The 21,885-nt window shown below is 36.7% G+C and overlaps 1 protein-coding gene across 1 annotated transcript in view; it reads left to right on the top strand.

The window, feature by feature from the left end:
• Window positions 1–21,885, top strand: part of LOC123848935 (transmembrane protease serine 11D) — a 52,899-nt gene that overhangs the window by 12,843 nt on the left and 18,171 nt on the right. Inside the window, exons 2-4 of the mRNA XM_064584550.1 lie at window positions 5,821–5,942; window positions 8,064–8,182; window positions 16,940–17,007. Of these exons, the coding sequence (XP_064440620.1) occupies window positions 5,821–5,942; window positions 8,064–8,182; window positions 16,940–17,007 (309 nt within the window). The remainder of the gene's footprint in view (window positions 1–5,820; window positions 5,943–8,063; window positions 8,183–16,939; window positions 17,008–21,885) is intronic.

Here is a 21,885-nt window from a genome sequence, read left to right as displayed (position 1 = left end):
TATATCCTATAACACAGGTCTATAGCAATATTTTTGAACTTTCCATTTCTTAGCATCAACAACAAGGTAGAGTGATAGAAATGAATAACAACATGATAATTAACAGAAAAATCCCCTCCCATCTGATGTGGACGTTTGCAGTTTGAGCTTGACAGACCTGGATTCACATTCCAGCTCCATCGCTTACTAGCTGAGTAAATAAGCTTCTATTTCATCATCTGTAAACTAGGCTTATTTACAAGGATTAAATTAAATGATGTAGAAAAACTCAACACAGTGCCAGGTACATGGCAAGCACTCATTAGATGGCAGAGATTATTCTCCAATCTATATTTTATTTGTCAGTATTTAAAACAAAAATGCACATCATATAATCCTATATAAAGTTCCTCCAAACTATAGTTAAATTATTTTTAAACCCTTCTTTGCAGTGTCATTCATCAATTTTCATAAATAATGCTTGATGTGGACTCTGTAATGGGTGTTGTGCTAAGGATGGGAGACATCTTGACAGACACAATGCATGTCTACTTTTCAGGAGTTACAGCCTAGAGGTGGGTGCAGGCAAGAAAATTGTTGTTTCCCACAAGAAGGGATAATGACTAGAATAGAGAAATTCACTGGGAATTATGAGATCAGATGAGGGGAAACTAGGGGAGAAGAAAGTATCTACCTGGAGGGAAAGAAAATTGGTTGAAATCCCTTAAGAACAAAATGGGAATCTATGGGGCAGTTGAGGTATGAGGTTTTCTAGGCAAAGTGTCATCACACACAGAAGTCGCTGTCCCATTCGGGCTGGCTGGGGTTAAGTGGGCAGATGAGGATATGGCAGAAGCTGAAGATGCAGAGGGGACTATGAAGGCTTTCAGTGCCATGTGGGAGGTTTGGATGCCATCCTGAGGATCTTGACAAGCTATAGATAAATTTCAAATGAGGCAGGGGAAGGGCAGAGTGTCAGAACCTAAGACTTATATTCAAAAAACTCCCTGGAAGGATTTGAAAGGGTTGATTTGAATGAAACAAAATCTTGCTCATTCCATCCCCATCTCGCTGCGCCCCTTGCTGTTTCTCAAATTTACCAGGTGAGCTCCTGGCTCAGGGCCTGCTCTTACCTCTGCTGAAATCATTCTTTTCCTCGAACTTTCATGGCTTGCTCACTCACCTGCTCTGGTCTTTATTCAAATGTAACCTTTTCAGCATGGCCTTTCTCGGCCACTCTACCTAAATTTCCAGCACCACATACACACTTCCTTTCCCACCTCTCTTTCCCACCTTTTCCCTTATTTTACTTACTCATTTCTGTCTCCCTTCACCATTAGGACTGCTGTTGTCTGTTTCTTTTCATTGTATTCCAGCACCTAGAACACTTAAGTCACTCACCAAATGTGTCTTGCATTAACTAATTAATGACTGCATAGTTAATGAAAGGGAGACAAGAGGCATTGCAAGTAATACAAGTCAGTTGATAAGAGTCAAAATTAAGAACAAAATAGAGGGTACAGAAAAGAAAAGATTCAGGTGTAAGATAAGGACTGTGTGGTGACCTCTTGAATGTGAGAAAGACCAAGAGAGAGCAGGTGCAGCTAATTTCTAGGTCTCCAACTTAGGGTACCAGATAGATAGAAGTGAATCAATTCACCAATTTTAGAAATAGTTGAGAGTGTAGTACTGGAAGAAAAGTTCAGTTTCAAGGAGGGTTTCTTTTTTTTTCTTCTTCTTAGATTCTACTTTATTTGGTAAAACCCAGAAACTAACAACCAATTCACAGGCCCCCACCTCCTTCCCTCTGAAGAAAGAAGTTCCCAAAAGACAAAAAGGCTGTGGCTTGGGTATCACCCACCATTTCCAGGTTTCATACTTGGGCAACTCATGGCCTGATGGTCAGGCCTCCAGACCCAAAGCTCTCAGGCAATAGAGAAAGCTAAAGGAAGCTCTCACTTCAGAGACAATGAACCCATCTCACCTCTCTTCCCCCTACTCACGGCCTCCCTGCACCCCCAACCTAAATAAAAAGATAGCAGAAGACAATGCATGAGTGTCATACAAACACACACACACACACACACACACATATACACAGCTTCCTTTCAGCCCAAGGGTTACAAAATCCCTCCCTGAAAGGACAACTGGCAACACCAATCAAGGCTTCATGGTACAAAGTGATGGTTGGAATCCTCTGAGACTGGTAAACATCCAGGGAGAAAATATTCCACCTTCACCCCATTCCCAGACCTCCCACATTTAAGAAGGTTGTAAAGCATCCAGAAGATGTCTGGAGATAACTGGCAATGGCGGGATGAAGCTCAAAGACAGGACTGGGCTGAGGATCTATCCTAGGAAATGTTACCCTATAGCATGCTTGCTGAAACTATGGCATAAAGTGGGATTATCGAGGAAGAATGCTTCGCAGGAGAAGACAACTGTGGACCAAATCTTTGTTATCATGATACCTGAAATCTAATTTAAAAGGATACAAAATTGTCTAAAAGTCCTTGATATGCATATGCATCTGAATTTGCAATTACCCTGTCACTGTTTTCCTCCATTCTTACAGGTGATGGACATTGTTGCCAATGGCTCTATTAATCCACAGCCCTATATTGGTTGTAACTATGTGTCAGTGGCAAAGATTAATTAATATTCCTAAATAATTTTGATATATTAATGTAAGATTTACTTCCAAATTATAATTAAATCAACAATTATTTTATTGCACACTTACTATGTGTAAGACATAGTCCTAGCACTCAATGGGTGTTGATCCCATTTGCTTCCCCCAAACGAAGTCAGAAGAGATAGGAGTCCCGAAACTTTCCTGTCTCCTATAGTATGAGGGAGGAAGTGTATGTGAAAGGAAGAGCATGTGCTTTGATTCAAAGCAAACTAGTTTCAATTTTCAGCTGTCACTCTTGGGTAATTTTGAGTTATTTACTCTCTGAGCCTCAGTTTCCCTATGTTCAAAACAGGGACCATAATACCTGCTTTACAGTTTTGAAGACTGGCACTACACATGTACAATGCCTGACACTTAGACTCTCAAAACTATAGAATAAGTTTTTCAACATTACTGTGACTTTTCCAAGTTAATAAAAGAGAGCAAACGAAAGGGGGAAGCCAGTTAAACATGTTACAACTCAATGATTTGTTTTGCTTTGTTCAAATGCAAGCACTAAAAATCTCAGTGGTCAGGAACTGGCTTTAAAAGCAAAGTATTTTCAGGGCGCCTGGGTGGCTCAGTCGTTAAGCGTCTCCCTTCAGCTCAAGTCATGATCCCAGGGTCCTGGGATCAAGCCCTGCATCGGGCTCCCTGCTCCGCGGGAAGCCTGCTTCTCCCTCTCCTGCTCCCCCTGCTTGTGTTCCCTCTCTCGTTGTGTCTCTCTCTGTCAAATAAATAAATAAAAATCTTTAAAAAAAAAAAAAAAGCAAAGTATTTTCTTGCACAGATTTCCATTGCATTGAGTCAGAATTCAGTGTTTGCAAACATGTTATCTCTAATAGTTTACAAAGTAAATATTGTGCACAATTTAGTTTGTGTTGGCATAAGCTTTGTAATCAACCACATACAGAGGTTCAATGACAAGTTGCGTTACCAACAAAAGAGTAGATATTTCTTCAGCTGTTTCTACAGGGTGGAGCAACCCATTCTTATGCAATTAATTATGGCTTGTGAGATTAAGGTGATTTGAGCTCCACACCCTTTGTTTATTGAGTCATATGTTTCACGGTGCTTTTTAGTCATTGAGTTTAAGCTGTTTTCCACGAACTGAAGCGAAGTTGGCGCTAAAGTCATTCCCATGGGAGCCTCATCCAAGCTAAAGCAGCACGTGCTGACTCTAGCCTTTGGTTTTTGTTTCTTGGCCTCCAGCTTACTTCCTGTTTCTCAGTACTTCTCTCTCCACACTCATAAGTCTTGACACATTAGTTCATCTCTGGTTGAGGAGAAGGATCAATCAGTTTGGAAATTATTCAGGCTTTTGGGTTTACCCTGGACTCCAACTCTGTCTCCCCTTGGCTCTGCCATTACTCAGGAGCCACTGACATTTACTGACGTCACAAATGCCAAACACCGTGTACTTGTGATTGCATGTCACCGGCACAGAGACCACACAAGGTGACACGTGAGTAAACTGAGTCTCAAAAATCAGCAAACGTCAAAGTGCCAATTTCCTCCAATTTGAAGTTTACCGCAGTAGTGGTTTCCAGATGTTGGACTCTGGACCAGTGCCAGTGAAAGTCAGTTTTCACCAGTATAGCAAAATGAACAAAGAAGAGCAATGTAGTAAAAAGATATCATAAAGCTAAAGCTACGTCATTCATTTTTTGTTAGCCTGAGACAATCCTTCCTACTTCTAGCCTCTTAAATGCCCCTTCATTAAATGATAATGTTTGAGCATGGTCGGTTTTTGTATGATTAATGTGTTTATTCAACAAAATTGAAAGTTGGCAAGTCTCGGTCTGCCTCCAACAATCTCTTGATATGTTACTGGTCCCAGAACCACAGAAAACGATGTGCAGGTGGTACACTGCAAAATACCAGGAAGTGCCCTTCTATGAGTCTCTGAGTTGTGAAGAGCCCAAATAACATCAGGTCTCCCTGCTATGAAACCTAAATGTCTGCGAATCACTAACCCTCAGAGCATTCTCTTCACACTTATACCAGAAGGTTGGCAAAACAAATAGGAAAAATGAGAGACTATATTCTTGCTAAATGTAACTGTTTTTCAGCTATGTTAAGGCCTTAAATCTGAAACATGCTCAGAAGTTAACACATGCAACAAATATTTATAAATATAAATATTTATGAACCACCTATTTATGGTAGGCACCCTGCGAAGTGTCTGAAACATAAGCATGCATGCATGCTTTCCCCTCCAGAGGCACACAGCCTAGGAGATAACCTATTTAACTAGAAATATATTTCCTAACATAACCTCATTGATATTCAAGACAGCCTGTGCGGCAGGTATTATTAATCCCATTTGTCAGACTAAGAAAGTCTCAGATGAATGACAATATGACCTCCATGCAAACAAGGGAGAAAACAGAAATTCACACTTAGCTCTTCTGGTTACCTCCGCAGTGCAAGTGTATGTGGTTGTGGGGAGGGAGGCACTGAAGAAGACAGTACCTGGGCCACGTGCCTAATAGTTACCAGATACTGTATTAGTACAAATCTATTGGCTTACACTGCAGCTGATAAATTCATGGAGGAAAAATAGTAAGTCACACAAATCATCTGCTGTTGGGACAGTTCTGATTCATTTCAGGGGCTTGCTACTCTCCTGGGCCTGAGCACTCAACCTCTGGTCACACCCCCAGTTTTAATAATATAGAGAATATGACGGGGAGGAATGCTACTGTTCTGACTCCCTCCACCCCTCTCCCCACCCAGAATGACTCCTCTTCTGTACACCACTGGTGATGGTACCCAGTTAAGGGAGCTTTACCATAGTAAGTGTCCAACATAGGGTCTTGGAAAGGCAACAAAACAGTACAATTAGTTGTTAGTGTTGAGAACCTCATCAACTGGCAGAAGGGAAAATAATTGCAAGGCATAGGTTCGATTTACTTATTCTTCTACCAAACTACCAAAATGTCAGCATTTTTGTGCTGAAAAAAAATTGAAAGTCATTAAGGAGAATGTTGTTATTTCAGGTTCATTTCCAGGATTATATTCTGATCAAGAATCACGTTGTTTCCTATAAATAGAGCTATGTTCAGGCTGAAACACATAGGAAGGCAGAAAATGTTCACGAGCACTGAAATAATGGCTTCTCTGCGTGAAAGGATTAGTCTTTGACCATTTTCTACTGTTTTAAGGCCAGCACGGATGCCATCAACCTCAAGATTCCTGAATCCATATGTGGTGTGTTTTACTGTTGTGGTGGGGGTGGTAATCTTGGCGGTAATCACAGCTCTACTCATCTACTTTTTAGCTTTTGGTAAGTACTAGAAGACTAAAAGGACCACTTTTCAAACCAAATAACTAAATACACCTTCAAATGAAAAGTTTGGCGTTCTCTCTTTTATTACCACTTTTATTTTTTAATATAACATAATTGTATGTCTTATATATCCCTAAATATATGTTTGTGTCTATATTTTCCCTCAATCAGTACTTTTTTTTTTTTTTAGCATAACAAACCCTTATTACTTAGGTAAGAATTATTCTAGCCAAAGGGGAAAAAAAACCTCTTGATTCTTTTCTGACACTAGAATTTGTCTATTTTGTTTTCTCATTTAATATCATGATTTCCTTCTTCATATATTAACCTGATGAAATTGTAAAAGTGAAATACTGCAAAGAATTTTAAGTTTCAACATTAAAAATTTGAAAGTATTTGTTAATTCATGATCTTTCTCCTGATAAAACAGCCTTGGGAGAAAGATGAGGAGTAAAAACAAATTTTAAAAAGGATCTGTTATTTTATTATTTCTCTTAGTATTATTATATCACAAAAATATAGGACACATGGAGAACAAACAATATAAAGAACACATGATACCCTGCTTACTCATAAACAACATTCCTTAATATCTCAGTGAACATTCTTTCAGTTGCTTTCATGTAGATAAATAAAATGTGTCAAATTCACTAGATAATATATGCTATAATCTGCTTTTTTCACTTAAAAATGCACTTTGGTATTATTTTATTTCAGCTATAATTCTGTTAAATCATTTAAATCCTACGTGTGGGTGTGTGTTTAGGTATATGGGTATGTATGGGTGTAGAGAGACAGAGAGAACATAATTTATTGTATGTTCTATTGTAAATAGGCAAAAATGCTTATTTATGTGAAAGTTGAAAAACTCTCAATGGCACAATAAAATTACCAACATTAAGAAAACCAGTAATAATGAATAATCTTTTCAGCCAAGCTAATTATAAAATTGTGGCTACATTTTGCTATCAAATCACCTGGAATCAACTACATCTAAGGTGATTACAGAGGCAAGAAACCTCAAGTTTACGATTAAATTAGTGAATTTTCACTCTTAATGGCACTGTATCGTCACACAAGTTGAGGAGTCTAGGTTTATCCTCTGCACCATTTGTGGCCCTTGAAAGACTTATTCCTCCACCACAAAGGACTATATTACCCTTTCACCAGGATCTCTAACTCTTTCCTCTGATGGAGATACTTCTCTGCATAAATTATGCTTACGAGTGATCAAAAGAAAGCAGGGATTTTTCCTAAGACAGGTTAGGTTATTATGTCCATGTTCATAACATTTCTAAGATGTGTACAGTGAGTTTTAGAAATATTTACTTTCTTCACCCCGCTGAATATGTCCTCTGGCAGACATTCTTTGGTAAAAACAATTCACATCGGACAACCAATTAGTTATCTTGTTCAAAGGCTTATTTTCTAGTTTATTCTAAAAAACTAACAAGTCACTGAGTTCTCTAAAATGATTATTATTTGAAACCATTCTTAAAATTATTCAGAATTACTCTGGGTTATTCTTTAGTGTTAAATGAATAATAGCATATTATAGACATTCATTAATACTTCTTGAATGAATAAATCTGCAATCATAAATCTCCCTAAAATATAGGAAAAATGAAAATTATGATACTTCTGAGCAGTTTAATTTCACAAATAATGCTGCTCTGATTTTCCTACATCCTTAACAATTTCAGATCTGTCATTTTTTTAAAAAACTGAAAGCAAGGGTGCCTGGGTGGCTCAGTTGGTTGGGCGACTGCCTTCGGCTCAGGTCATGATCCTGGAGTCCCAGGATCGAGTCCCGCATTGGGCTCCCTGCTCGGCAGGGAGCCTGCTTCTCCCTCTGACCCTCCCCCCTCTCATGCTCTCTCTCTCTCATTCTCTCTCTCAAATAAATAAATAAAATCTTTTAAAAATAAAAAAAATAAAAATAAAAATAAAAACTGAAAGCAAAATAATTTTATCATAGTTACATTTATAGTAAGTTTGGGGTTTTCTTTAAGAGAAGCAATTTTTTTAATTGTGTAATATAGCATCCTATAATCCTGAATAAATTAAGGTTTAAAGTACTTAGTAGTGAGACTGATTCTCCTTTTCTTTGTTTTACAGATCAAAAGTCATACTTTTACCATAGCAGCTTTCAAATCCTAAATGTCCAATATAGTAATCAGTTAAACTCACCAGGTACACAGGAATATAGGACTTTGAGTGGAAGAATTGAATCTATGGTAAGTTAATATTTGTATTTGCTCTTTATTCCATCATAAAACAAATTTGATAATAAGTCTAATATTTTGTGATCTATTTGTAATTGCTAAATGTTCTGCATATTTTTCCTCCTTGAATATTGAAAGGTGTGTTTCTTTGTGCTTTTTCCAAGTTAATTTGTTAGTATACTGGTTCTTCTTTACATTTTTTTAAGTCATGAGTGTAAAGTGCTAGAAGACTCTTGAGTAAATTCATATTTTATATGATAATGACTTCAAAGGCTGGAAGTCTACTGTTTGTGCAAGTTGAGCATTTACTACTGCTCTCCTTGAGATTACCTTTTTAAATCCTTTCCATTTTGCCTTCTTTCCTTTTTCTTACCCAACTAAACACACAGGTAGCAGGTGTTAAATAACATGTTTGCGTGTCAATAATGACATAGTTTAGACAACATCCTACTCTGGTTCATTGATAGACAGAGAAAATAAGCAAAACAAGATCAGGCTTTCACTTGAAGAGGCCCACCAGGAAACCTCACAAGTGGACCCTTTTGTATTCATTTATGACCATGGACCAGAGTCTGGCCTTTAGTCCGCACAGTCAGAGTTGACCAGTCTCAAGGTTGCTTACTTACCTTTTTAAAGAGTCCTAAGAATATAAATTAATCCAATGTCTCTAAAACGTCAGCATGTAACAGAATCACTTGACAGGCTTGTCAAAACCCAGATTTCTGGGCCCTGATGTCAGAGTCTCTGATTCAATAGGTCTGGGCTGGGCCCAAGAATTTGCATTTCTAAGTTCCCAGGTGACGCTGATGCTAATGGTCCAAGACCACACTTTGGGAACCACTAAATTAATCTATAATGAGAGCTCTTATGGCTGGGAGACTAAATCATTGGCTCGTCTAACACATTTTTCCCTAGAGGCAAACTTCGCTAGAAGCCAAGTTATGAAACAACTGCTTAGTTTAATGGGATTAGAGCAAGGGAAGTTAGGTATATTTAAATGTTTAATGAGATCAGAATAAACAGCTGAATTAGTGATTTGGGAAGAGAATCTATGAGAGTTCCTATGATTTTCCTTGTTTTTGAGAACCTTGACAGTTTTGCAAAGTACTAGCCAGTCATTTTATAAAATCCCACAACTGGGCCTTTTTTGTTTGTTTGTTTTCTCTTGCTTAGAGTGGAGTTACAGGTTTTGGGGAGGGAGGAAGATCAAAGAGGAAAAGTGTCATTTTCATTCCATCACATGAAGGGGGTTCATTACACTGTCAGTATGACTTAGCACTGTCGACTTGATCACCCAGCTGAAGCAGCATTTGTCAGGTTTCTATATCGTACAGTCATTCCCTCCCTTTTCCATACCATACTCTTTGGAAAAAAGATACTATGTCTAAGCCATGCATAAGGAGTAGAGGAGTGGGGAGCTATGCCTTGAATATTTGAAGAATATTTAAAATTCTTCTATTTGTCTATTCTCCCCATGTATTTATTCAACCACTTGCTTGTATCAATATAGTGGTCTTTGCATTTTTAAGATTAATTTTTAGGCTGCACTCCAGAAGTGCTCCAGTTTACATTCTCACCAGCAGTACATAAGTCCACATAGGTATGCTTATTTCCCCACAGCATTAACACACAGCATTGTAAATCATTTTAATTGTTGCTAATTCAGTAGGTAAGAAGTGACATCTCAATCTTATTTTGGTTTACATTTCCTTAATTACTAAGATTTAATCTGGTACTTCTTATATTAATAGGTCATTTTTATAACTTCATTTGTGAATTGCCTGATCACAACCTTACCCATTTTCTTACTGGAGCACTTGTCTATTTTATATGGATTCAAAGCGAACAAACAAACAAAAAAACAGTTGTCCTTATCAGAATATTAAAGTCTGCCTGTCATTCACATTGCATATATTTCTCTGATAATGTGATTTGACTGTCAATCTTGTTTATAATGTAGGGGTTTTTTAATGTTAAACATTTAATTTTTCATATAGCCAAACTATCAATCCTTTTTATGATTTCTCACTTTTGTGTCAGGTTAAAAATGGCTTTCTCCACTCTAAATACTCTTTAAAATATTCACCTTCATTTTCTTTTTATAATTTTATTATTTCAGTTTTTATAATTTTATCTTTTATTTGTCTACAATTTACTTTGTAGTAAGGTAGAGATCCAGGTTTATCCCCAAAATAGCTAGGTGGTGGTACCAAAAGAGTATGTTCAATAGTGCAATGGATTTATATGTCATGCCACCCTTATTATACACTAAATTCCTCCTTTTCTTTATTCTGTACTCTCCTTGTCCTCACTGATTGATCTTCGCCTGTACCAGTACCAAGCTATTTAGAGTGCTGTGGTTTTACAATATATTTACACATCTGGCAGAGAAAGAGTTCCCTTGAAATTCTTCTGATGTATGATTTCCACACTCTCATTTATTTATCCTTCTGTGAAAACACTTTGAACATTTAAAACGCTGTATGAGTAATACTCTAATGCAGTGCTAATTTATGGTTTACAAGGCACTTTCTAACCCTCATTTCACAACAGCCACATGAATTAACAAATCATTTTTATAGATGGGTAAAGTAAAGGTTGTGAGATTAGGAGACATGTCAAACATCAGTCAAGTGGAGAGTGGTAGAACCAGCATTCAAACCAAGGGCTCACAACTCCAAATCCAAGGATCATGCCATTTCCCAATGGTAACATGAGTACCATCATTATCCTTGTCCCATAGACAATGTGTTATACTTAATGAGCAGAAGAATAGTCCCAGAACCTTCTGTTCTATTAGGCAATTCACGTCTCTTTTCTAGCTCTCAGTTTACTCATCAGTGAAATAAAATCATGGGACCAGATGATTTTTATACTACATTCTAAATCAAAAAGTCTATGATTTTGTGACTTTCGAGCATGATATTCATCCATCTGTTTTTCCTATCCTGCCCCCCTGGTGCCACTTCTCTGTGTCCTTACAGGATCACCCTCCTCTACACTGACATTCAATGTTGAAATTCCCCGAGGCTTTGACTTCCCGCTCCATGAGCATTACTTCAACCAATACTTATCTAATGACTCACTTGGTCTCGAGCCCAGACTTTTCTTCTGTTCTTTGGAACTTTTCACCCAACTGCCAGCTTAATATCTCTACTTGGCTGTTTTTTTTATAAAGATTTTTATTTATTTATTTGAGAGAGAGAATGAGAGAGAGAGAGCACATGAGAGAGCACATGAGAGGGGGAGGGTCAGAGGGAGAAGCAGACCCCCCGCTGAGCAAGGAGCCCGATATGGGACTCGATTCCGGACTCCAGGATCATGACCCGAGCCAAAGGCAGTCACTTAACCAACTGAACCACCCAGGTGCCCTGTTTTTTTTTTTTTTTAATCTCATATTTATCATGTCCCAAAATCAAACTCATGATCTCACCACACCATAGTAGACTTTTTCTAATAATCCTGTCCCCATTAACGTCAATGTCACTGACTCAGTTTTCCAAGCCAAAAACCCAGAATTAATCTTTGATCCACTGCCCTCTATCATTCCAAATATCCAGTCCATTACCAACTCCTGTAGGTTTTATGCCCTCTATTTCCCTCATCTCCATTCAATTCTCTTCATACCTAACACCATGCCCTTCCAAAGCCATCACCTCTACTCTGAAGTACTAAAATAGTACAGATAATTTGCATTATTTCTTCCCTAAAATTGAATATCCATATGCAGCAAAAGAAATTATTCTCAGGGTGCCTGGATGGCATAGTCAGTTAAGTGTCTGACTCTGGTTTTGGCTCAGGTCATGATCTCACGATCTTGAGTTCAGGCACTAAATCATGCTCCGCACTCAGCAAGGACTCTGCTTGAGATTCTCTCTTCTTCTCCCTCTCACCCTCTCCACTGCGCTCTCGCTCTAAAATAAATAAATCTTTTTTTTTAAAAGAAATTATTCTCAAATTACAAATCTGACTATATTATCCCTTTGTCTAAAACACTTCAGCGACTTCCCATTATTTATGATAAAGACCAAATTCTTTACACACTAACAGGGTCTGGCCTTTCTCCCACCCTAGCCTCCTTGTTCTCCATGCTGCAGTTGCACTGGCCTCCTTCCATTCCTGAAACACAGCCTGTGTGTTCCCACCTTGGGACTTTGCACGCACCATTCACTTCATCTGTGAGGCTTTTCCCTTCCTCTTCAACTAGCTAACTCTGATTCTTCCTAACAATCTCAACTTCATAAGCATTTCCTCTGAGAAACCTCTCTAATCTCATTGGTTGGATCAAATTCCTCTACTATATTTCCATACTTATCAGTTATAATTTTACTCCAATGTGGATAATAACTTGATTAGTGCTTGTCTGCCACCCTTAAATGTAAGTTCCTAAATGGCAAGGACTGTTTACTTTCTCTCACCATTGTACCCCAGTGCTTGATAGAAGGGGTGTGCAGTGCAAAAGTTGCTCAAAAACTGTTGTTGAATGAGTGACAAAAAAGAACAAGGTCATCTAGAAATAATGAAAGCACCTGTTTGCAAAATACATGGATCAAAACTATGAGTGCATTCTGATTGAATGGGTCTTTCTAAATAAAAGACTTCAGTCAGTATTCATACCTGGGATCAGCTGAAACTTCCCTTTGGTATCAGGGGTGATATTGCAACAAATTCTGCAAACAATTGCCACTCTTTCCAAAATATACCTAGTTATAGTCCCACAAACAAAGTAGGACATAGGAAGAAAAAAAAAAAACCAGTATCAATTTGAGATTAATCTTATCACATCAATTTATACCAGCAGGGCTTCTGGGTAAAATTCATTTCAGATGCATCCATTCAACAAGCATTGATTGTTCCTTAATGCCTAAAAAAGAATTTGGTACACACTTGACATTCAAATATTTTTTGAGTGAATAAATAAATGATGCATTCAGTCTGTTGGTTCCCGTGTCAAGTCTTAGGGAGACAAAATGAAGACATCACTGCAGTCAGGAGCTCACAGTGGTCTCCAAATGGGGTTGTGCATTCCAGGAAGGGATTCACAATAATTAATTGTGAATACTCAAATGCTCAGATATCACTCCACATGTGTTTTTCCCATAACGAATACTTTTTAGAACTTTGTTACTATTTAACAAGGGCATTGACACTGGAACCCTTGTTCGGTTTAAGTCAGCTGGTCAGGCAATGTGTGAGAAATCTTGAGGAAAGAGGGGACGGGCAGTAACACAGCAGAACTGACTAGGTTTTAGGGTATTTACCTGCTCTGAGTAGATTTCAGTGACGTGCAGTTTCAACTGGATTTAAAGATTATATTATCTAGTTTTCAAAGTAAACTGAATCAATAAGGGAAACAGAAAATCATGCAAAACACAAATTTTAAAACCCGCAATTTGGAGATAACTCTAATATGCAAGGACAGTAATGAGCAAGTAAAAGAACAGTAACATAATGTCAGAACTGACACTTTCCTTCTCCTGACCAGAGCCAAATTACCAGATGAAGCAATACCTTTCTTAGAAGACACATACACACATGTACACACCCTGTCTCTTCAAGATGTAAGTGAAAGAAATAAGCCACATTTTAAATAAAACTCACAGCACGGAGAGGAGACTGAAAACCTGTGTTTAGCAATGGGTTGATCATTAGGTGTTTGGATTTTCTTCTGTTTTACTAAAAATGAGGCATGTTATCTATAAAAGTGCTTAGACATGCACACATAAAAATTGGGGGAAAGGATTATCATGTTTGGTTGATTTTGAACACATTTCTTTAAAAACATATAAAATGAAACACATTTCATTTGGTTTGCAAGGATAATCAATTGACATCAGGGAAGATGGAAAGTCACTTGCTAAATTTCAACAAACCTTTGCACAATGGGTGGGAAGGACTGACAACTTCGTGTCATGATTTATTAAGTTCTGTTGGTGATGTACTTTATGCATTTGAGCCACATAATTGTGTGGAAACTTCTTCAGCACTTCAAACCAAGTATTTAAATTAAACTTAGAATCATAACTTTGAGTCATTTTATCACAAAGTGTTTCAAAAATTAAAAATTCTATTCAGTAACATTAACAGTGAAAATATTATTATTAAATATAAATGGAATAAAATTCCTAAATGTTTGTTCTGTAACTCAACCTTTTTAATTTCTAATTTTGTCAATGTTTTATAATATATATTGCTAGCAGTACAGTATTACTACATGTATGTAATTTATAAATAAATATATATGTTTTGGCTACTCATGCACAAAATGTTTTACCCATAGGAGTGCATAATCAAAAATATTTGGAGACCATTGTGGTAACAGATCATATTGCCACATAGTTTATCTTTTTCTTGAAAACTGAGCTTTCCAGATCTTCTGGTTAAACAGAAGAGAAAGTGGTAACTGGAGGGTGGTTGAAATCACAAAACAACATTATTTCTATTATTCAGCTCATAAATAATATGAACAGAACTATAGCTACCAAGGAAGAAGACACTGAAAATAAGGTGCTTTGTTTTCATGATTAGCTAATAAGATCTTTTCTCTCTAAGGATGAAAATGTGTGATAATTACAAAAATTCTATATATAATTTTACCCTTTAATGACTGGTCTACTAACAAATTCAATGATTCATTTTGTTGGAATTTAAAAAATCCACATCTCACTTCAATTCTTATTAACGATGAATATTACTGAGGTATGAGGATTCTAGTCTATACTAGAATACTGAGATAGTATTGTTACCCTCAATCAGGAGGGAAATATAAAATAGTTCTCTTTTATCATTGTTTACTTGATTTTTGTCCAAGGTAATGAAAGGGTCAATAGTGCAGATGACAAAATCAAATGAGTGTGAAACTTAACTTGTTTGACCCTTTGAACAGTAATAATTTTGAAGAAAGGGAAAAGGCCAAAAGGTTGACTGTAAAGCTCACTAAAAGTAGATGCATAGTCTTTGGGAGTTGCAGTAGTCGACTGTATACAGATAATTTTTTTAATACACTTCTGACTATACAATTATAGATGGAAAAACTGAGAGGAAGAAAGGTTACAAGACTCATTCAAGTTCTCATAGCAAGCTGACTTATCTCTCTGTTCGTCAACTTCCCTTTCCACTAACCTATTGGAATTCTCTACAATCATCTGCTCACTGATTTTCTACCCAACATTTGATAAATTCTAAAGACAGGGCCAATAACATTCCACTCTGGGAAATATGGAATCTTATCCATGGTGCTCTTCTTTTATCCTTGTATAAATATGGAATCTTATCCATGGTCCTCTTCTTTTATCCTTGTATAAATACGGAATCTTATCCATGGTCCTCTTCTTTTATCCTTGTATCTTGATATCAACCAATTAATCAGTTTACTTTCTTTATGTTGCTAATTATCTTAGTCTTCACTAAAGTTTTCCACATAGCAAAAATGTCATAATTCAGGTGGATTTTTTTACTTTGGTCCAGTCTAGCCTGTTGCCAGTATAATGCCAAACCATGAATTAAAATATAATCACAGGAAACATTTATCCAAATTCTAGCAATTCCTTCAGCTTTAGGTCAGTTCCTTTTACTTCTGTTAAAATCAAGTAAAATTAAAGTTAAATCATTTTATTAAAATACTTCCTATAATATACTATATTAAGAAGCATATTAAAATCGATCCTTCTTTGTAGTTCACTGGAATATAGTTCACCAAATGACAGCAATCGTTAATTCTAGATCATAGAATTTGAGATTTTTTTTGTTTTCTTCTTAACACTAATATTTCCTAAATTTTTAAAAAAGGAACATGAACTATTTCCATAAAACCAATAGTCTCATTATTCTTTAAAATATTCAAAGCCTCTCTGAAAAGAAAGAAAATTATCATTTCGTCAAACAACTGGTTGGTCTGATACCAGCCTAAGGGAAAGGAGATTTTAAAAGATACAATGTGGTATAAAAGAGATTGCATAAACTTTACAGTCTCAAGAAAGATTGGTTTCAAATCCTGGCTTAATATAATATTCAGCACACTACTTAATTTCCATGTCCACGTCTCCCTTATTGCTGCCTCACAGTACAAGCCAATGGAATCCACTCCTGCATTAGGAAACCTTGGTACCTCTGACTGACCCTGCATTGTGGGAGAAGCACTGCAGTCACAGAACCACCCCTAGTTCACCATGAAGCTGAGCTTTATAACTCAAGAACACCATCCTTGTTGGGACTGAAAAATGACTCAGGGAGACACTTAAGGTTAGGTCAGGAAATTACCAACTGATGTTAAAAATAACGTCAGATGCTTAGGTATTAGTCATAATTAACAAGGAAAAAACTGCCCTTTGCCTCTTTTCCCCCTTTTCATCACTCAATTTAATCTGGTGTTACTCATTTAAAAACAGTGGTTGAGGAATCACACAAATGTAAGTTGTATCATGGACTCCCCTAGTGTTGGCTTGGCATCGGCCCCAAACCCCTTGGGAATAGCCACCAAATCACACTGAGTAAAACATCTAATGTTGAGATGACTTCTAGTGAAGACGCATCCTGTCCATTATCATCTTTGTATCATAGGCAAAGAAATAGGCCCTGCCTCAGAAGGCTGTATCACTGGCCTAAATCAATCTCATGTGTTCTGAGAGGGAGTTGAACTAAACTGAACTGAACTGAAAACTCCAGTCCCTATTCCTCATTAACTTAAGTTCTGTGTTGCAAGATTGGGAGGAAGAAGGGAGGGGAAGAACAACTGGAACTACAAAGAGGTTTTTTCCTTTCTTTCTACAGATCACTAAAACGTTCAAAGAATCAAATTTAAGAAATCAGTTCATCAGAGCTCATGTTGTCAAACTGAGGTGAGTGGAACTCTATAAAAAATATATAAGCTTAGATTCAATTTGGCCCATTTGACTTTTGTTCACAGCATGGATAATGAATGAGGCACTCACACAATTTGTTGCAATATTATGAAAGAAGTATCATGGGCAGCTTAAAAAACAACGCCAAAACAAAAACAAAACATGCTACATATGATCTATTTACTAATGTAAATAAATATATCACTTCAATAGGAAAGGAAGAAAGTTTAAAGAGAGTCGGGTGAAGGTATGGTAATAAAGCCATCCAACTGTATAAATCCAGTGGATCCCATTCACAATCCAGCATATGTAAACAGTGCCTCTGGAGTTGTGCAATGCTGTGGTCCTGGGCATATTCATCCAAGATCAGAACACTATGACCAACATCAAGCTTTTTGGTTTGTATCTGCCTGGAATGCTCTAATATAAAGGATGCTGTGGCCAAATCCAGGCATGTCTGGCATGAATTAACAATAAAGGGAGTAACAGTATGCATTCTAGTTATTTGACAGTCCTGCCTTAGTTGAATGTGTACTATTTGTGTGATGTGATGAGAAAGGCCCTCCCAACAAAAACACTGATCCTACCACAAATACTTCAAATGCGCACATTACCCGATCCTTCAAAAAATAAGCAAAAGTCCTTTGAAAGGGAGGTATTTCTCAAATACCATCACCACAAGAAAACTAATATTTCTTATTTTCTGAAGAATCAGTAAGTCCCAGGAGCATGAACATCTGGTCAGATAAATTTTGTTAAGAAATGAGAGGAGTAGGAAGAATCCATGGGAAGAATATTTACCAAAATGAACTTCAGTCAGTTCAATGCACATTCCCCTTAGCATTTTCCTGTAAAAATCTCTGTATTAGCCACTAGCTCTCAAAATCCATAGGACTGGATGAACCATCTGCATTTTCTCCCCTTTTGTTCCCTTCCCACCTACTGCTCAATCCCCTACAATCTCGCTTCTAATGCCACCACAAAATGCTAATTACCCTTGCCAAGTTCAACAATGACATCCAAGTCACAAGCTCCAAACAAACTCTATCAGTCTTCTGTTACCTCTCAGTGGTATTTTGTGCTGTTGTATTTTCAGTCCTCCTTGAAATAGTACCATCCTGTAGTTTCTATGACCTGAACACCCTTATTTTCCGCATATCTCTCCCTTCACTCCTCAGTTTTCTTCAGTAGCTCTTATTCCTTCTCTGCACATCCTTCAAATGTTGGACTTCAGCCCGTGTTATCAGCCTCTCATCTTCTCAGCTCACATTCTCTCCTTTCAGTGGCTTCCTTGCCCCCTGTATGTTCATTATTCTCAAAGTTGTATCTCTGGGCCAGTCCACTCCTCTCATCTCTAGACATGAAAGTACACAGCCATCTACTTGATGTCATCATACACGTATCTCACAGACAACTCCACTTGACTGTGTCTGGACCTGAACCTGTCATCTCTCCCCCACCAGAGGTTACTCTTCTACTGTTGCCCACCTCTATCAATGGCATCACTTTCAACCTGTTGCTCAAGAAAGAAATATGCAAGTCACCTTTAATTTCTCCTCTCCCTCAACCCACACATTCAACCATCTAATCTTTCAGTTCTATTTCCTAAATATCTCTAAGATCCATAACTTTTCTTCAAATAGTGCCCTCAACCATTTCTCTCCTGGACTATGAACAGTTTCCTGAATGAGTCTCCTTTCCTCCAGTCTTGCTCCACTCATTCTACACGGCAGCCAGAAAGACTTTTTAAAACAAAATTCTAAACATATTATTCCCCTAGTTAAAATCCTTCTATTGGCCACTCATTACCTTTGCAATATGCCAAATATTATATATAAATATATGCATATCAAAGGTACACGTATTCTTGATATATGTATAATGTGTGTATGTATGTATGTGCATATACATGTACATATACATACATACATATAGACACATATGTGTGTGTGTCTTTATAGATATCTATACATATATATCTATATATATACATATATATATACACATATATATCTATAAAGAGAGAGAGAGAGGGAGGAAGGGAGAGAGAGACATTTTTATACACATATATATAACAAAGTTTATCCAACTGTCCTTTATCTGACTTCCTCTTACCATCTCCACCTCTGGGCTTATCTTTCACTACCCTCCACCTAGACTAGTCTCAGTCCCACTAGACTTCTCTCAGTTCTTTACTATCCTGAACCTCACGAGGGGTTTTCAATATTTTATTTCCAATATTTACATATCCTTATAGGTTAGACATTTCTCCTAAAACAGAAAGACAGCTAGTTATATTTTCTAATGCATTCTGATCATCTTTGCTTTATTTTAGTGATTATCCTTAAAATTTAAATAAGGAGAGCTGGCTTAATTCACGACCCTTCTTTCAGATAATATAAGGAACTTGAAACTCTTGTTCATGTTATTATAAATGTTTTAGTTCCACCCTATTTTAAATGACTCCAAATTAGTCATTGTTATGATAGATTACCGGTTTGCCATTTTCTTTGTTCCTTATTTCTTACAGTACCCTAACCCTCCTGGGTTCAATCCCCTTCTTACTGAAGTACTTCCTTTATAAATTTTCACAAGAGTCCATGAGCTGTAAAGTATCCTTTTTGTTTTGCTTTGATCTAAAAAATGTCCTATTTATCTTCATTCTTGAATAATACTTTAGTGTGGATATGAAATTCTAAGTTAATAGCTATTGTCTCTCAGCAATTTGAAGATAAAATTATATACTGCCTTCTTTGTTGCTATTAAGAAATTGTCCTTCAGTCAAATGTTCTTTGGTAGCGAATCTCTTCTCTATTGTTTGAAAATCTTCCATTTGTCTTTGGAGTTCAGTTTTTTTAATGATGTATTTGCATGTGGGGGGCGTTTCTTTTATTTAGTATGCCTCAGACTCTTGTGATCTAAGGCTTCATATCTTCATCAGTTCTGGATAGTTCTCATTATCTCTTGTAATATTGCTGCTCCTTTATTTTTTGGTGCTCTTCTTTCGTTTTGCATTAGGTAAACATTGAACCTTCTCTAGTCTCTTATCCTCTGTTTGATCTGTTTCATCTCTTTATCTGTGTTACATTTTGTGTGATTTCTTTATTTTTATCTTTCAGTTAACTAATTTCTCTTCAGCTTTGTCTGGTATTTTGTGTAACCCATCCATTGAGTTTTCAATTTTGATTAAAAATTATGACTATGTTTTCCTGTCTGCAAGCTCTAGTTGTTTCTTTTGTGAACCTATCTGGTCTGTTTTGATAATGTCCTATACTTTTCTCATATTTATGATTCCCCCTTTTATGTTGTTAGTCATTTCAAATAAAGTTACCTATCTGTTAATTTTATTATGTGACATTTTTGAGGTTGCTGTCCTCATTCTGCTCATTCTAGCTCATGATAAATTGTTTGCCACCGGAACTGTATGCTTACCTTTAATCCCACTACTATGCAGCCTGGATTTCACATTCAATCTACAGAGCATTTGCTTCTATCAGACACTCTAGGAGGATCAGCAGCACATGGACCTCTTTTTTTTTTTTCCTTTTTTTTGGTTAATTTCTTAAATTTTCTGGAACCATGCAGGTGGTAGTAATGCAAATCCAAAACTTTCATGTAGGTAGGCTCATGATCATGAATTATCAGGACAGTCTCCTTTTTTTCTGTCTAGACCTGGAACTCTGAGACACATAAACTTCTTTATTTTTTTTTTTTATGACATGATGAGCACATTTTTTTTTTCTTTCTGATCCATGCTTTCACTGAGGGTTTAGTTCTTTGAGAATCCTGGTCTTATTTAGAAACCTCATGTTCATCTCCCTAATTAGCACTAGCCCAAAGCCTCCTCTCCAGTATCCATGTAAATGCTACAACTCAAGCTTGTTGGATATTCTAGAGCTTACTACATAATATTCATGTTCTTTATTTTTGGTCTTCCAAGATACTTTAATGTGAGTTTAGCTTTGCATTTCAAATGAAATTTATTATATTTTATCAAGTATTTCTGGCTATTTTATATGGAGAATTTTTAAAAATTATTTAGACTTTCATGTTGCTAGAAATGGAAGCTATAATTATTTCTTCAGTGTCTGCTCCTCTATCTAAACTGCAAAATCCATGAGAATGGCAGGTGTGAATCTTGGTCACTGTTAATTTCTGAAACTAAGAACAGTGCCTAGCACAAGAAGGTAGCTATTTAACATTTGCCAAGTAAATATTAAATTAATATCTGGAATGAATATTATGGCAGAACTGACAATTGAGAGGAGAGGAAGAGGCCTAGAATGAATATGAGAGACAAATTTGTCTATTGCACATTTTCAGAAAAGAAGATGGCCAATGTTAGGTGGATGAAATGATTTACATGGTAATTTACACATAAGGAAGTGGAAATTATATCGATTTTTGATCATTGCAGCCTTTAGTCAAATTATTAAGGTTCATTGTGGAGAATATCTGTGGCTAACTGATACATAGATAAAATTTTAACTTATGACTTTTAGCCACATTAATGCATTTAGGTACTAGAAAATTAACCTGAGCCTTTAAGTCACATAAATTTAAAACGTCTTCTCCTTATAGGTTTGTTTAATGAGGTAAGGGATTTTTTTTTAAGATTTTTGTGAAGTCTAATAATAGCTAATACTTACAGTGCACTTACTGTATGCTGTGTGCTCTTCCCAAAAGTTTTGCATGTATTAATTCACATAATCTTCATAACAACCCACTTTAATGTGAGGAGACTTCAATACAGAAAGTTTAAGAAACAAATAACTTACCAAAGTCAAACAGTAAATGGCAGAGCTGGTATTCAAACTCTGGCATTCTGACTTCAAAGCCAGCCATACTGAATGGTAGATACAGTGTACCATGATT

This window comes from Mirounga angustirostris, unplaced genomic scaffold, assembly GCF_029215605.1.
Source record: "Mirounga angustirostris isolate CCGP_5_RB_7025 unplaced genomic scaffold, mMirAng1.0.hap1 SCAF_2, whole genome shotgun sequence".
NCBI lineage: Eukaryota > Metazoa > Chordata > Mammalia > Carnivora > Phocidae > Mirounga > Mirounga angustirostris.
The sequence above is the reverse complement of the archived record's forward strand: the minus strand, read 5'-3'. Positions and strand labels throughout refer to the sequence as shown.